The 17050-nt window shown below is 43.5% G+C and overlaps 1 protein-coding gene across 2 annotated transcripts in view; it reads right to left on the minus strand.

Moving 5' to 3' along the window:
* The window catches only part of CTNNBL1 (catenin beta like 1), a 234562-nt gene that overhangs the window by 93744 nt on the left and 123768 nt on the right, over positions 1 to 17050 (minus strand). For both annotated transcript variants that reach the window (XM_033963856.1, XM_033963855.1), the window contains exons 5-7: positions 11673 to 11770; positions 4720 to 4813; positions 1894 to 1985 (exon numbers count right to left, since the gene is read on the minus strand). In XM_033963856.1, the coding sequence (XP_033819747.1) occupies positions 1894 to 1985; positions 4720 to 4813; positions 11673 to 11770 (284 nt within the window). The remainder of the gene's footprint in view (positions 1 to 1893; positions 1986 to 4719; positions 4814 to 11672; positions 11771 to 17050) is intronic.

The following is a 17050-nucleotide window of genomic DNA, read 5'->3' on the forward strand; positions in this document are numbered from 1 at the left end:
TCTCTCCAAATCATGTGCTCCTAAGAGCAGGCATTAGGCAAAAGTATTTTGAATCCTCTGAAATCGTGCGGGTTTGTAGGCAGGTGGCAGCATGCTAGAGAAGCGACAAGGATTCAAAGTCTCAACCAGACCTGCCAAAATCAAAGGTCGAAAAATGTGTTTCATTAGCAGGGGCTCTTCAGAGAAGTGTTGGCTGTTGGTCTTCTGTCAAATTAAACACAGTGTCCACGATGACAAGATAACCCTGGGCTAAGCCATGCACGGTGGAATGGAACCGAGGCGAGTCTTCATTTCGCATTTCCATTTTATTGAATTAACTGGAGAATTTCAAATGCAGAAGTATTTTTCTTTTTCTGCTTTTCAAGTTGTGAAATCGTTTGATTGTAATTTTTACACCAAGGCAAAGAGGATTACACTCGGCAACAGGGAGTCAGTCCATACAGCCTCACTCGGAATTAAATTTACGGGGTGGGTTATTGTTCAAGCATTTGAAATTAGTGAATACTGCTAGCATCAGAAAACAGATGCAATAAATTATGATGAAAAGTGATTACCGAGTGTCTTCCAGACCATCGACAAGCCCCCTTCTCTTTTTCCCTACTCATAACTCTCCTTCCAGACAGCTGTTACCTCTTCACTCCTTACCCAAACCTGATCACCGGTGTTATTACCCTCTTCTGAACATAGCACAATGGTTGGTGCAGCTCTGGGCAAGTTTCTTAACCCTCCATTGCCCGGGTATTAAATAAGAACTTGTATATAATAATAAGAATTTATTCTTATATACCGCCAAACCATTATTTCAAGGCAGTTTACAACAAGAAATAGCTGTACAATCAGTGAATCACATACATAAACATGTCAAATATCTCTTGGAAAATACAACAGTGGCAGTCAAGTCATATATACAGTACTCCTCCGATATTTGCGGGGGTTCCATTCCAGGAACCCCCGTGAATCTTGAAAAACCGCAAATACAGTTTTTCACGGGGGAGACTGGAGAGGGCAGCGGGAGAGGCAGGAGAGAGCAGCTGGAGCACCGGCGAGTGCAGGAAATCACTCGCTGTATGCTCCAACCACCTCTTCCTGCACTAAGTCGGGCCTTACCAATCAGGAGCTGCGTGTCAAAGCAGCTCCTGATTGGATAAGGCCCGACTTAGTGCAGGAAGAGGCGGTCGGAGCATACAGCGAGTGATTTCCTGCACTCGCCGGCGCTCCGGCTGCTCTCTACTGCTGCCCTCTCCTTGTCGGTGGTTCGCGGTAGGAAATTACCGCGAACGACCGGGGGAACACTGTATATGTCCAACAGGTAAGTTTTTAGAAATTTTCTAAATGAGTAGTAAGACTGAGCTTGGGGAATAAGAATGTGTTTAATTTTCCTAAGAATCTTTTGTAACAGCATGCTTTTACAGATGGAAATATAAACCAATAAGCTTTACATGTGTTCTTATTTGACTTATAAAATTCGAAGTGGGAAAAGAGGTAGGCTGGGGTTTAAAACAAATACAGCCAAACTTAAACAGAACTCTAACCTCGAATGGTAACCATTGAAGCTTTCAATAGTAAGGGCTTACATGGTCATATTTTTTTAGGCCAAAAATCAAACGGACAGTTGCATTCTGTATTATTCTGAGTCTATTATAGATTTTTTTAATGAGATCCCAGATAAACAATATTACAGTAGTCCAGAACGGACAAAATTGATGACTGAGCCAATAACCTAAAAGAAATTAAATCAAAATATTTTTTAATAGTGCGAAGATTCCATAATATATGTAAACCACTTTGATTGGAACCACAGAAAGACGGTATATCAAATCCTATCCCCCTTTCTCTTTTTCTCATTAGCTCTTAATTTTAAAATCAAATCTGAACCACCGGTAGGAGACTCACCTTCAACCTCTTCAGCAGCCACTGCATGAGGCCCTGCTGGACAGCGTCGGTGCATATTTCCGGACGGAATTCAGTCATGTTCTCTATGATAGCTGAGGAAATAAGTAAAGGCCAAGCGTGGAAACAAAGTGGGTAAAGGAGGGTGGGAAAGGGAAGGTTTTCAATGGTTCGATTCTTTTCATTAACATGGAACCAGTAAAAATAAATACATTGTCTTGCTCTTATCCAGTACTTATCTACAGCATATCAACAATCCATCCAACTGCTGGAGAAGTCTCTGATAGGTGGAGTAGTTTAATATGTTTATGCTTTGTTTTGTTGTCTGTTTTTATAATGTTTTATTTGGAGGGGGGGGGGTTGATTTGTTTTTAACTATTGCAAATTTTCTTGGGCTGATCAACAGGCCAGTAATGTAGTAAATAAAAGGTTTAAGCAAATAATTAAATAGGATATCGACACTTATCTTAGACTGGAAATCACCACCAAGAATCATTCTCTCTCCAACCATCCCTGACATGGTTCACATTTCAATAGGTAAATTTTGCTTTCATAACGACTCTCTATAGGCATCTCAATCTTACCATTCTCCAGGAGAGACAGGGGAGATATGATTCAGACGTTCAAATACTAGAAGGGTATTAACGTAGAACAAAATCTTTTCCAGAGAAAGGAAAATGGTAAAACCAGAGGACATAATTTGAGGTTGAGGGGTGGTAGATTCAGGGGCAATGTTAGGAAATTCTACTTTACGGAGAGGGTGGTGGATGCCTGGAATGCGCTCCCGAGAGAGGTGGTGGAGAGTAAAACTGTGACTGAGTTCAAAGAAGCGTGGGATGAACACAGAAGATTTAGAATCAGAAAATAATATTAAAGATTGAACTAGGCCAGTTACTGGGCAGACTTGTACGGTCTGTGTCTGTATATGGCCGTTTGGTGGAGGATGGGCAGGGGAGGGCTTCAATGGCTGGGAGGGTGTAGATGGGCTGGAGTAAGTCTTAACAGAGATTTCGGCAGTTGGAACCCAAGCACAGTACCGGGTAAAGCTTTGGATTCTTGCCCAGAAATAGCTAAGAAGAAAAAATTAAAAAAAAAAAATTTTAATTGAATCAGGTTGGGCAGACTGGATGGACCATTCGGGTCTTTATCTGCCGTCATCTACTCCACTGAAATGTTTGAGAAAGGCCCCTGAAGCAAATTTCTTATCAAATCATGAACCCATGTCAAGAACAGTTGAAGAGTGAATGGCATTCTTTATGATGACTTATACTAGCTGTATAACACCTGGACTGAATCTCGTCATAAAGGTGGTTAATGAAGCCCAATAAATAAATAACTCTTGTGGTGATCTACCACTACTACTAATATTAATCATTTCTGTAGCGCTACTAGACATACGCAGCGCTATACATCAAAACCCAGAAGAGACAGCATACAATCTAGTCAAGACAGACAAACTAGACAAGTTGGTGCATCAATACACTGTGCTCAGGTGGGGAAATTAGAGGGACTGATAAGACAGATATTGGTTTTTAGCAAGAGGATTGGAGTTTGGAATTGAAAGCAGCGTCAAAGAAGTGAGCTTTGAGTCTGGATTTGAAGACTGACAGAGACAGAGCCTGACGTATCGAGTCGAGCAGATTGTTCCAGACATAAGGTGCAGCAAGGTAGAAGGGACGGAGTCCGGAGTGGCCTGAAGATACGAGAGACTTATTTGATGAGCGGGGTGCCTGGGGGAAATTGTGGGGAGAGATATCAAGGAGTCGCAGAGTGAATACACTTGTAGGGAACCAATTAAGTGTCTTGAGGAGAGGGTTATGTGAGCATAATGAAACTGATGGAATATGAGGAATGCAGAAGAGTTCTGAACAGATTGAAGGGGAGAGAGATAGTTTAGTGGAAGGCCAATGAGAAGCAGGTTGCAGTAGTCTAGGCATGATGTGAAGAGGGTATGGATGAGGGTCTTGGCAGTGTACTCAAAAAGGAAGGGTCTGATTTTAGTGATACTGTAGAGAGAAAAATGACAGGTTTTGGCAGTTTGTTGAATATGTGAAGCAAAGGAGAGAGATGAGTCAAAGATTACCCCAAAGTTGTGAGCCAACGAGACATGGAGGATGAGGGTGTTGTTCACAGAAAGAGAGCGCGGGGGAAGAGGAGAGACAGGCTTAGGTGGAAAGATAAGGGGCCAATCTTTGCAGCGAGACATCCAGGTAGCAATGTCAGACAAGCAGGTTGAAACCCGTGACTGAATGTCTGTCGATGTTTCAGGAGTAGAGAGAGAGATCTGCGAGTTGTTGGCATAGAAGTGATACTGAAAGTCATGGGAGGAGATTAGAGCACCAAGGGAAGAAGTGTAGATGGAAGTGAGGATACACTGACCAACAGCGGGATGGCAGTGGAGGAGGATCCACCACAGCATATGCTACAGGTGTGATGAGAAAGTTAGGAAGAAAACCATGCGATTACAGAGCCCTGAAATCCAAGCAAGGACAGTGTATCAATGAGTAGGTGGTGATTTACCATGTCAAAAGCTGCGGATACATCACGAAGGATGAGGATGGAATAGAGGCCTTTGGATTTGGCAAGATATCTACTGTCAATGTGCATGAAAGCTTTTGCATGTGCTGTGTACACCTTAGGCAAATCTGAATATTTGTATTTAGATATCTTGAAAGCTCAAATGATTGGGGTTACTTGAAGACAGATAGTGTTACAGTATATGTAAAATGAACCTATTTAGGGACATTGACCCAAAAGATCATTTAATGTATAAGGGAAAGAGCGAAGACATGAATTAAAAGTGCACTATTAGAAAACATTCAGCATTACCAAGTGTGTTGTGGACTCCATCTGACTCCTCTTTAACGCTTTCATCCAGTCGTTCCAGGTTCTGGACCAAAAGGGCTATGACCTGCCCATCAACCTGGGGGAGGAGAAGAATTAGAAAAGAGAAACTGATAGATTTGTAGGAAGGTAGGAAGGAGGGAGGGGCCGCGCGCAATCGGTGACCAAGCACGTTCCCTCCCTTAACTGCGGGGACAAGGCCATTCACCGCTTCACGGGGCGGTGGATGGCCTTGTCCCCGTACCTGCGGTGAGCACCTTTCCCCCCTCCACCGTTTTGGCGGGTTACCCGCAGCTACTCGTGGCTAGCTGTGGGTAACATCCACCGTGTCATTCTCTACTTCAAATCTCTTGATACATCCTTGCTTGGTGCAGTCAAGCAGGAGCAACCCGGAAGCCAGCTTCTGTGTTAGCGCTCCTAACAGTCGCTCGTCTCATCTCTCTTAATTTATTTTAGTCCCCTTTGACAATATCACTTCCAGCTTCTCTAATACCAAGGTGGGAAAACACATCTCGCAAAGAAAATGTTATCCCAGTTGGAAGGAATGTTGTACATTCAAAATATGGTCTGAATTTTCACAGCTCTTCTGCTTTGATAATTTCATCTTGCCACAGAATTACACTATGCTCCAGGGCCAAAATAAGCTCATTAGACAATACCAACTACAGGCACTTCCATCCACACTGCATATTTAATGTGTTTGATTTCTTAGTCTTTCCAGAAGAAGTCTAGTTTTCATCACACTTTAGTTGTATTATTCGTTATTTCAACAATTTCCCACAATTCACGGTGGCTTTTTTGTCCAGCCAAGTGAAAGTATTCATGGCTGGATACTGAATTTAGACCTAAATGAATTCCAAGTTTATCACCTTGAAAAGAGGTCCCTAGTGGTGCAGAACCTATACCAAGAAGCGTTTCCCCACTGCTAGCATAAAATGAATGCTCCAGCAGCAGCAAAAGATCAAACCTTTTGAGAAGCATAACTTCATTCTGCCAAAGAGGGTTGCTAACCTGAGGCACAAAGTTCCGACACCACAATAAAAAAAAAAATAAATACCCTGGTGGGAGTAATTTTTTTTCTTAATGGGTGTGCCTGACGCCTTCTCAGAAGAGTGATTGCTAGGCCAAACTCCCCCCCACCTCCAATCTCTCCTGTCAAAATTTTTTCTTCTGCCGCTGCTGCCCCCTACTGGCTGAGCTGATCACGGCAGGGGAATCCCTGCCCAGCTGATCTGGGAGGACTCCCCAAAGCCACTGTGTGAAGCAGAACTTTCTGACACTGCCAGGACAAATGTCAGAAAGTTCTGCTTCACACAGCGAGTGGTGAACGCCTGGAACTCTCTCCCGGAAGAGATGGTGGAGGAAACCACCATTCTAGGATTTAAGGGAAAATTGGACGCACATTTTCTTGCAGGACATATTGAGGGATACGAGTGAATAAGGTATTTGCCAGGGTACACCTGGCTGAGCCTCCGCGTGTGCGGATCACCGGACTGGATGGACCCCAGGTCTGATCCGGTGCAGGCATTTCTTATGTTCTTATGTTCACTGATTGGTGGCTTTGGGGCTTCCCCTGCTGCTCAGCTGTTTGGGACTTTCCTTGCCGGCTCAGGATGCACCAGGCAGGGGCAGAGCCACAAGGGACCCTCAGCCACAAGAGGGCATCCGCTTAAACTCAGGGGCGGGAAATTTCATGGGGACACCAGAAAGTATTTCTTCACCGAAAGAGTGGTTGATCATTGGAACAAGCTTCCAATACAGGTAATCGAGGCCAACAGCGTGCCAGATTTTAAGGGTAAATGGGATGCCCATATGGAATCCTTAAGAGGGTGGAGTTAAGGATGGGTCATTAGGAGAGGGATCTCCAGGAGAGCAGACTCAGGGGGGTGGGTCTGTGAAGTGGGCAGACTTGATGGGCTATGGCCCTTATCTGCCGTCATTTTTCTATGTTTCTATTTTGAAGAGGTGGGCTTTGAGGCAGGAGGGAGTGGGCGTCTGTCCTGCCGATCTTTCAAGAAAAAAGGTACAGGTGTGTCGGGGGACAGGGGTGTTACTCTCTGTCAAGCCATAGACTTTTATTTTAATGGGTACAATTGTTGTGCATGGTTTGCGTAAGCGTACAATAGCTGCGCCCATTTAAAAAAATAAAAAAAGTCCTTTGCAGTGCCTGCCGGATCAGTTGCAAATGACTTTTTGGGTTGTTGTTTTTTTCTTTAATGGGTGCAGCTGTTGTATGTGTGTTGTGTAGTCTCACAACACATGCGAAAATTTATTTGGTGCTGGGGAGAGCGGTTCCCGTTTGTGCATCACAAGGAAGCTTATTAGAATACTAATGAGCTCCTTATAATGCATTTGCATAGGGTTCTCGTTGGCTGCTACAAAGATTGGTAGCATAAACAAAGAACTCTTTTTTTACGTCGGGAGGAAAGCTTTCTGTGCCAGTAAGACTGATTTAACGAGTCTTACTGCCCAAGAAAGCTTTTGAGCATCGGGGCTTTGGTTAGACAACCTGTCACTTTAAGTTCAGGGCCTGCAGGGATACATTTTCAAAAATAAGCCTTTGTGCAGCCAGTTTTATTTCTATGCACACAATTTCCCGTCCCGTCCCCCGTGAGTTCTTTTCCTGTCCCTGCCCCATCCTCATCTGCACAAGCCTCAAACACGTTCAAATCATAAGCGCTCGAGGCTTGTGCAGCTAAGGCAGGGCTTACAGGAATGGGGACAAATTTGTCCCCATGTCATTTTCTAATGCTGGTACAAAAAGGAGTAAAGATTTTGAAATGCCTAAAATGACATCATTATCCTAGACACTTATTAATATCTGGTCGAGTAACTGAAAGTGTCATTAACCAAGCAACATACTGAAAAATATAGTCAGCATGTCATGGGTTAAAAGCCCATTTACTAAGCTTCCCATTTTTATTTTTTGGACCTCTAGTTTCTAAATTCACTTTTGATCCCTCAGGTTCCTGTTTGGGAATATTTGGACCTTGGTGTTCTTTTAATCGGACTGTTTCATGCGTTATCGTTTCTTCTTGCCATGTGTGTATCCCCTCGAAGCAGCTCCTCTCCTCCCTTTTCATAATCCCGGGGACATTCTATGAAACTGAAATATCTGTTGCAGCTGCTTTCCATTAAATTCCTTTGAATTATATGATACAATTGAATAATAAAAGAGCCTCCATGCATTTAAAAGCAAGCTGTACTGTCACAACATTTCCCACTGGCTTTGACAAGGTTTGCTCCTCTCGCCCTGTTCTATTTGGCCCATGCTACTACGGGCCTATCAGCCAGAACACAGGAGAGGGTATTCATACAGCCCCGTATCTGTATCCTAGACAGAACCTTCCAGCAGATAATAAATTGTTTCCTCGGATGGGAATTCACTCTCCCTTTCAAAAGAGACAATCAAATCTCCCCAGATCTGGTTCCAGCAACCAGACTGGTGACAAGGGAAAACAAAGGAACCTTTGTTCAACATATTAGTGCTCGGTGCAGATTTTCTAAAAGGCATCCGCTCGCTTCGATCTCCGCCTCGCTATTCATTCGGCAACCTCTCTAGCAGGGGACGGTAATTAAAACAGCCCATAGAGCAGCAGAGGGAAATCATTCAGGGCATCGTAATTAACCTCTGGAAGGTAACATTCTAATGACGAGGCAACAAGACCACAGGGACTGGAAGGAAAGAGAAGAGGGAGAAAAGAACAGTCTCCCACTGACTCATCAACAAACGTTAAACATTCACCCCCTACCACCTCCTTTAATCCCAACTTCTGAGTGAAGGATTAAGAGTCCCACTGTTTTACAAACAAAGCAATTTATTCAAGGGACAGGCAGATGCATAAGGCTCTGTGGCACATTCACTCGGTAATGAACATCTCCACGAGATGGCATTTTCATGCTCCCTCCTTATACTACCTCTTAGCAAGAGGGACATTAAGTTTAATTACACTTCTCCCTCGTTATTCGCAGGGGATACGGGCAGAGCTGGACCGCAAATTGCGAAAAACCGCGATTATCCGGCTCTGACCCACCCCCACCTCCCTGTCGCCTTCCCGGCCTTACCTGGTGATCTAGAGGGCTTTCGGGGCAGGAGTGATCTTCCTACGCTCCTGCCCCGTGCAGATCGCCATGAGGAAATGGCTGCTGGGAGTTCCCGTAGCCTCTCGAGACTACGACGGGAACTCCCTACAGCCATTTCCTCATGGCGATCTGCACGGGGCAGGAGCGTAGGAAGATCGCTCCTGCCCCAAAAGCCCTCTAGACCACCAGGTAAGGCCGGGAAGACGGCAGGGAGGTAAAAAATATGGGTTTTTTAAATTTTCCCCCTCCCCAGAAAAAAATCGCGATTATGTGAAATCGCGAGTGCAGAAACTGCGAATGGGGAGGGGGAAGTGTATTGACAACACAAGACGGAAAAAGAGAAGGGTCACAGGGAGAACTAAGGTTGTGCTCTTTTTTCTAATCCAGTGTCTCGCAGACTTTGTCCAGCCGCAGCAAACCAAATGTAGTGGCCGTAGTTCGAGGCATCCGGAAGTGTGTAGACGTTGACGTGATGATGTCACACGCATGCATCACGTCGATGTCCGTGCATGCGTGAAGGCCCTCCAGATGGGCCGAGCCGCCTGTGGAGGGACGCCAGCAGGGTAGACGCACGGGGAGAAGGAGAGGTGCTGGCGCTGGCTGATTGCCTACAGGAACTGCCTCTTGCCGCGAGAGGCACATCCTGTAGGCAGTCAGCTGAAGCCTCTCCTCCTCCCCAGCGCCTGGCGGCACACCTGAAATCTCAAGAGGCACATAGTTTGCAATACACTGTTCTAATCTAATCTCAATTTCTGGATCGTACTTATCAAATAGGGGTTCAAGGCGATTTACAAGTTAAGAGGCCCAAAGGTCGGATGGACAGTGTTAGTTCCATCTCATCAATAAAAGATGGTAATTCCTTGTGAGTAGATAGGGCAAAAGGAGGGAAGGGTTTACATTTACACAGAGGATCTAATTTAATCTAATCTTTGGTTTATATACCGGGTCATCTCCCAGTGGAGCTCGACTCGGTTCACATATAATTAAGACTAGAGTACATAGGAGAAGGAAGAACTAATTAAAAACTAAAGTACATAAGAAAAGCATAAGAAAAATAACTATAATATTATCATTTCGTTGAGGCTGTAAGTTAAACCATTCAAAAATTGCAAGAACAACAAAGTTTTCAGGAATTTACGAAATAATTGCAGCTGGCCTAAAAGTTCATTCCAGATCTCTACAAACTTGAAAACAAAAGATCGACTGAGCTTCCCAGCAGATTTAATTCCCTTAAAGGAAGGGAAGGCTAACGTATATCTTTGTGTGTTGTTTCTCAAATGGAAAAGTCTAAGGGAATTCCAACATAAGGGGACAAAAGGATCAAATATTCCATAGAGAAGCTTGAAGATTTTGCATGCGCATTTAAACTGGATCCTAAAGCGAACTGGGAGCCAGTGAAGCTCGATCAACAAAGGGGAAACATGATCATACTTTCATTTCCCCAAAATGAGCTGAGCTGCAGTATTCTGTATTAACTGATGGCAATTGCAGATACACAATTGGGATGGGGGGCACAGCGGTACAGTCAAATAGGGGTGAAGGAATGAAGACGATTCTTAGCTAGTTTAATGCAGCATTCTATTTTCTTGTGTTTAGTTTTTCCTACTCCGAGTTAGGTTACAGTAAAACCGTACAATGAAATTTAAAAGGCTGCTTTCATCCAGGTCAGAACATCATGGAGTCATGCTTGCAAAACAGGATTAACTGGGAAAATTTTATAGGTCTGTGGAAAAACAAAGAGGTGGTGTCCAAATTAGCGTATCTGGGCAACTGTCAATCCCAAATTTTATATACTGGCATCGAATAAAGATTGGTCTTAAAAAGAAAACCAGTTCATGGGTTTCATGAAAATGCGGAATCCAAAGAATTAGCCACAGGCTAAGGTCAAAGGTGCATTGGGGCAAATAGTTTTGTCCACACTGTTCATGAAGAGCACTGAGCCTGGTTCTGAAAGGATTTAAATCTACCCAGTAAACAGGATCTATGCAGTAAAATTTCAGTTCAAAATCATTTACACCAGGCATGATAAATACAGTTTGCACAACTTCCTAAAAGAGAAGTCCACAGGCCACTATTGAGATGGCTTGGGGAAATCCACTGCTTCTTCCTAGGATAAGCAGCATAGAATCTGTTTTACTACTTGGGATCTAGCTGGGTACTTGGGACCTGGGTTGGCCACTGTTGGAAACAGGATTCTGGGCTTGATGGACCTTCGGTCTATCACAGTAAGGCAAGTCTTATGTTCATTGGAGACCTGGCATATGCATATCTCTTGTTGTTAATGTGTCGTCGACTCGTGCTCGAGTCCTAGCGACTTGATGAATTGTTGATCTAAAAAGAAATCGGTTTCGTGCTAGTCCGGAAAGGTCCTCCAGCGTCATGGCAATGGTTGTTTTCAACGTGTTCAGCCATCTGATTGCAGGTCGACCTCTTCGCCGGGTTCCTTTGAGCTTCCCAAACATGATGTCCTTCCCCAATGATCTCTCTCTTAACTGCATATCTCTTATGCATATTAATTATGGAGATCCTAAGAACCCAACTGGTTCTTAGGATCTCCTAGACAAGTTTGGAAAGCCTAGTCCTAATCTAATCAGCTGCCAAAACAGCCCTCCCCACCATCAAACTTCATCTACAGTTTGGTAAGGAAAGGATATGGAGAAACCACCTCCAGCTCTCCTCCTCACATAACATACAAAGACGGTTCTCTGCACATCCACTCTAACTGAATTTCTGCCACTTCTATGACAACACCTCATCTATGAACACTAATTTAGTAATGTGAAGTTTCAAACCAAGTCTTATCATAGGAAGACAACGGGCCCAAACGCCTTATTGCAACAGAAAGTGTTTCTTACCAGAGAATCTATGAGAACCTCAGCGCCTTCTTCACTTTCATGGAGCGTGTCAATATCTGTGAGCTCCTGAAGCAGATCCACAACGGCAATCGATACATGTTGGAAATGTTAAAGATGAATTTCTTACCACAAGGAAAAAACTTTGCCCTTAATTCATTCTCTTCCAGTTTAGTTTAGTTTTTTTTTACACTCATCAGAAAAGGGAAAAATGCTAGATGGGCCAGGTTGGTAGCTCAGGTGGTTAAGTGGTGTGCACTTCTGTGCAAGTAGTTTCCGCTTAGATTTCTAGACTTGGGCTTCTGCTTAGCAGGTCAAACATAGGCTGTTGTGTCCTTAGCACAGAGTGACACCTGGGCAGCCAGTTAGAGGATCACAGTCACTGGACTCTGCAATGGCCCAAGTAAAACTCTGGAGAAGGTATGAGAGGGGTATATGAACTAAAGGCTCATGATGTAATGCTCAACAGCAGAGACTCGTTATGGACATAAGTCATAGCTCTTATGACTTATGTCCACTGAGCAACACCATTTTCTGATGTACAAAAATACTGATTTTATTCAAACTTTTTTTCCCTTCTGCTCTCCTCACTTTTCTAGAGAGCCTCCTTCCCGACACACACCCTTTCCTATTTTTTTCTCTGTGCCCCCACCCCACACACATTCTCTTCAAACCAGTAATATCTAAACAGACAAGACGGACAAATAGGATTCCAGGGTGGGGGATACAGTAAAGGGGAATGGTTCATCTGCTGGCTAGGGAAGTGGGGAGTAGGGTTATGGATTGAAGGCGACATCAAAAAGGTGGGGGTTCAGGTTGCTGTTAAACAAGGGAAAAGGAAGGGGCTTGGCAGACAAACTCAGGACTGCGGTATCTGTACTTCTCACAGGATCTTATGCAGGAAGTATAGATATTTCACCAACCCTATGTGGGATTCATAGAGGGTCTCTGAATAGGAAATGGAAAAAAAAAGTAATAAATGGCCTTAAAAGAAAAGCTTCCGGCCTTATGATACTGGCTCTGAATTGTGGTAATCTCAGACCCATTATATCTTCTGCATCACAGTATATTTTTTAACATCCAGGTTCTATATGACAATCTTCTACACCAGAGCTGCCCAAGTCCGGTCCTCGAGATCTACTGGCAGGCCAGGTTTTCAGGATATCCACAATGAATATGCATGAGAGAGAGATTTGCATACCAAGAAGGCAGTGCAGGCAAATCTCTCTCAAGCATGTTCATTGTGGATATCCTGAAAACCTGGCCTGCCAGTAGATCTCGAGGACTGGACTTGGGCAGCCCTGTTCTACACAGATCATAGATGAGAAAGGAGGAACCAGAAGGTAAAAGATGCTCTTGGAAGTCCTGCTATTTCCTTTGAAAAAGAGTGTCAAGAGACCTGGGAAGAAGAGGTTTATACTAGAGAGTTGCACGGGGACAGAAATCCCACCCATCCCCGCCCGTCTCCGCCAGGATCCTCTCCATCCCCACCCGTCCCAGCAAGGAATTACCTCCATCCCCGCCCGTCCCTATAAAAAGCAGCAATTACTTCTGACAGGATCATCAATTCCACAGTTTCTTTTGTGTTTGCGCTGCTGTTTTCCTTGTGGAATCTCTTTGGTGGAACCCTTGTTTTGTTTTCTGCTCAGGTAATTAACTTATAAACCCCCTCTTTTACTAAGGCTGACGTGTCCATTATATTATATGGATGAACCTGCTTCCAAAGCCTTCCATCCCCGTGGGAGTCCCGTTGGCTAGAGGGGGGTCCCCGTGGGAGCCCCGTGGGCCAGAGGGGGGTCCCCGTGGGAGTCCCCGTGGGTTAGGGGGGGAATCCTGCGGGACTCCCGTGATCCCCGTTCAGACCTCTAGTTTATACTCGACAACACATACTGTAAAAGCTTCCTTTCTCAGTTGGGGATCCTGGAAATAGATTTACAACTCTTCGAGGCTCTCCTGAGCTACCACCAGCTGACCTAGTTTATAAATTTTTTTTTTAAACCCTACTTATTCCCTCCCTCACCAGCCATATTCCAAAACGTGCCACTACAGCAGCACAAACAGCAATCAATTTATTTTATATGCCGCTTGTTACCAAAGAATTAAGCAGGTTAGATTAAAAAAAAAAAAAAAGAAAATTGGGGCTCTTTTTACTAAGCCGCGTTAGGGCATTAACGCGTGGAGTAGCGCGGGCTAGACGCTAATGCCAGCATTGAGCTGGCGTTAGTTCTAGCCACGCAGCGCGGGTTTAGCGCGTGCTAAAATGCTGCGGGGGGGGGGTAAAAACGCTCACGCAGCTTAGTAAAAGGAGCCCTTCGTAACACCATTCATTACACAATGCAAAAAAAGTATAATAAGCAACACTGAAACATAACTTTACAATTATCTAACATAATCAAACAGTCCTTCTCTCCTCAATACATAAGTTAGCCATCACTTCACAACCATGCTCTCAAAGCCTTCCTAGAGAACTGGATGTCTTTTCAACCAATAATTTCATTGTCACATTGTTCAGAATAGCAAACGGGCCTTTTTTGACCCTGAATTTTGTTTCGGCAAAGTGTCCCCTGAAGAAGGCGTCTTCCAAACACCTACGTCTAATAGATGTTGACATTGTCTTCTCGAAGCTGGAACCTTAGATCATTTATTGTTTTGTTAAGGCTTTTTTGGCAGTCTATTTGGGATCAAATAAATTGCATGTTAGTAATTAATTAATATATTTTTGAATAATTATTATACACTTGTTGGAGTTTCTGAAAATGGAAATTTATTAAAGAATTGGGGGGGAGGGGGGGACTTTTCTATTTAGTTATTTAAAGTAATACAAATAAGACTGTCAAGTGATTAATTAATGTATTTTATGAATATTTATTGTTCACTTGTTGAAATTTTTTGAAAAAAATCATGTAGCATTGTCATATGACACAATTTTATTTGGCATGTCTATGAGAACTAAATGTCAAATATCTGCTAATAATAACAAGCTTTTGATGATATTGACAGGAGTTGCCATCCAACAAATAACATATAATTGGAAGGATTGTAAAAGACTGAATTATTGTTTCTGGTGGAATTCAGTTTGTCACGTGTATAAAATGGAAAGAGCGTTGGCAGTTCAAAAAGGTTACTATAATAAATTTAAAGATGTGTGGAGACCATTATTAAAGTATTATAATGAATAATTTACACTTTTCCCAATTTTAATACTCATGTGGATTTGGGGTGCGAAGGGGGATTCCTGGTTTTCTACTAATAATATATTTATGAATGACATATGATATTATTTTCATGTGGTATATTTTAGTTATATATGAATTTGGGAGGGGGTGGGGGTTAAATCTTCTTGTTGTATGATATTGTAGATTTTCAAGTGATGTTGTACTATAATTGTTTGATATTTACTGTACACTTGATGTAAGTTATAAAATGAATAAAGAAATAAAAAAAAAAAAACTGGCATCCTTGTTGGGACCTTTTTGTTTCAAATAATGACTTTATTATTGGTTGAAAAGATATCCCCCTTGCCTTTTTTGTTGTTCTGTTTGTATCCCAAGGCCGAGGGGCTCTTCTGCTGTCTGCTTAAAGCCTTCCTAAACATAATGAATGATATTTTGTGACCTGATCCAAAATCATAACCAAAAGCACTGGCCTGGTCAAATCAGGAACCTGTAGAGATTGATCAGATGAGCATTAAGTCCTATTTGAATATATTAATGCATCCTGTGAGCTAACTACAGCCTTATAAATTAAATATAGCATCTTGAAAGAAATTCTAGCCGAGAACAGTAACCAAATGTAAATTTAAAGTCATAATAACCAGTAAACTGTGGTTATATTTCCCATACTCTGTAACGCTAAATATATTACACACTAATTACACAGGGTATTACAACAGCACAGCAATTAACTCGTTACCAAATGTTCCCCAGCAAATTTATCACCAGAGGTCAAGTCTGAGCAAAACTAAGTGGTGGAGAAAAAAGTCTCAAACTTATGCAACAGCTTTATCACATCTGTTGTGGATATAGGCTGTCATTATTTCTATCATAGGCATTAAAAAAAAAAAAAAAAAACACTCCAACCACCTTCACCAGACTTATCTCAAAGTGAGAAAACACACTTGCTGGGGTGCAATCTGTGTGTATCTCATATCCAGCGGAACCTGTGAATATCCAGTCTCAGTCTTCCAAATGTAGACATAGTCAACATTCCTAAATCTTCAGAAATACAGGATTCCACGCCATCTCCCGACAAGGTTCCCTGTTGGCTGCTTCAAGGGATATATCCAACAAAGTATGCCTAGCCCAGGGGTTGGCAACTTTTTTAAAGCAAAGAGACAATTTACCCTAAAAATTTGACCCAAGATTTACAAACAGCCGCAATGGGTTGAGAAGGGAGTTTGAGATGTTCCAGGTCTCTCATTCTCTCTTCCCTCCCCAAGGTCTAGTTTCTCTCCCCTCTTTCTTCCCTGCACCTCTCTCCCCCCCCCAACCCATAGCCAAAGTTCTCTCCCCTCTCTAGGTTCCGACCCTTTAATCTCTCTCCCAACCCCATGATCTCCCTCCCCCGTGCCTAACGAGGTCCAGCAGGGTCTTCATGGCAGAAGTGCGGCCCTCTCGTTCTTGCCTCCACACGGTTCTCTTCTAAAATGGATGCCATGAGCTTTTGCAACTGCTCGCGGCATTTCCTGTAGTACCGCAAGCTGCCGTGAAAGGTTGCAGCAGCTATTTTAGAAGGCAGTTGCAAGGAGGCATGAGCCAGAGGGCCACGCTCCTGCCATGAAGAGTCCCTGTACTTCGGTAGGCCGGGAGGAGCAGGGTAATCAAGGGGTTGGGAGGGAGATTAAAAGGTCAGGGCCCGGAGAGCCACAGGTTGCTGACACCTGGCCTAGCCCATAAGCAAACTAGGTTCAACAGATTTAGAAGAAGTGACTACTTGCAGCTTAAGAGATTTAGAGGGGAATGTATTAATGCGTGCTACTGTTAAGATGAGTTATTTTACCATAAGTTCTGCTATTTTAGCACAAGTTCTCATTGGATAACATGGGACGCTGTGGTAAAAAAAATCCGCCTCAAAAGTAGCACACATTGATGAATTCTCCTCTTAGTGGACACAAACATTGTGGCCTCATAAAATATACAGCACATCCCTTGTTAACTACCGTATTTTCACTCATATACCGCGCACCCGTGTAAAACGCGCACACGGGTATAGCGCGCGGAAAACTGTAATTTATGTAAAGAAATTTTTATATACCGCGCACACCCGTATACCGCGCATGCCGCTCCGACTCTCCCGTCGCCGCCCCGACTCTCCTTTCGCCCGCCCCGACTCTCCTCTGGCCGCCACGACTCTCCTCTGGCCACCCCGACTCTCCTTTCGCC

This window comes from Geotrypetes seraphini, chromosome 11 (assembly GCF_902459505.1).
Source record: "Geotrypetes seraphini chromosome 11, aGeoSer1.1, whole genome shotgun sequence".
NCBI lineage: Eukaryota > Metazoa > Chordata > Amphibia > Gymnophiona > Dermophiidae > Geotrypetes > Geotrypetes seraphini.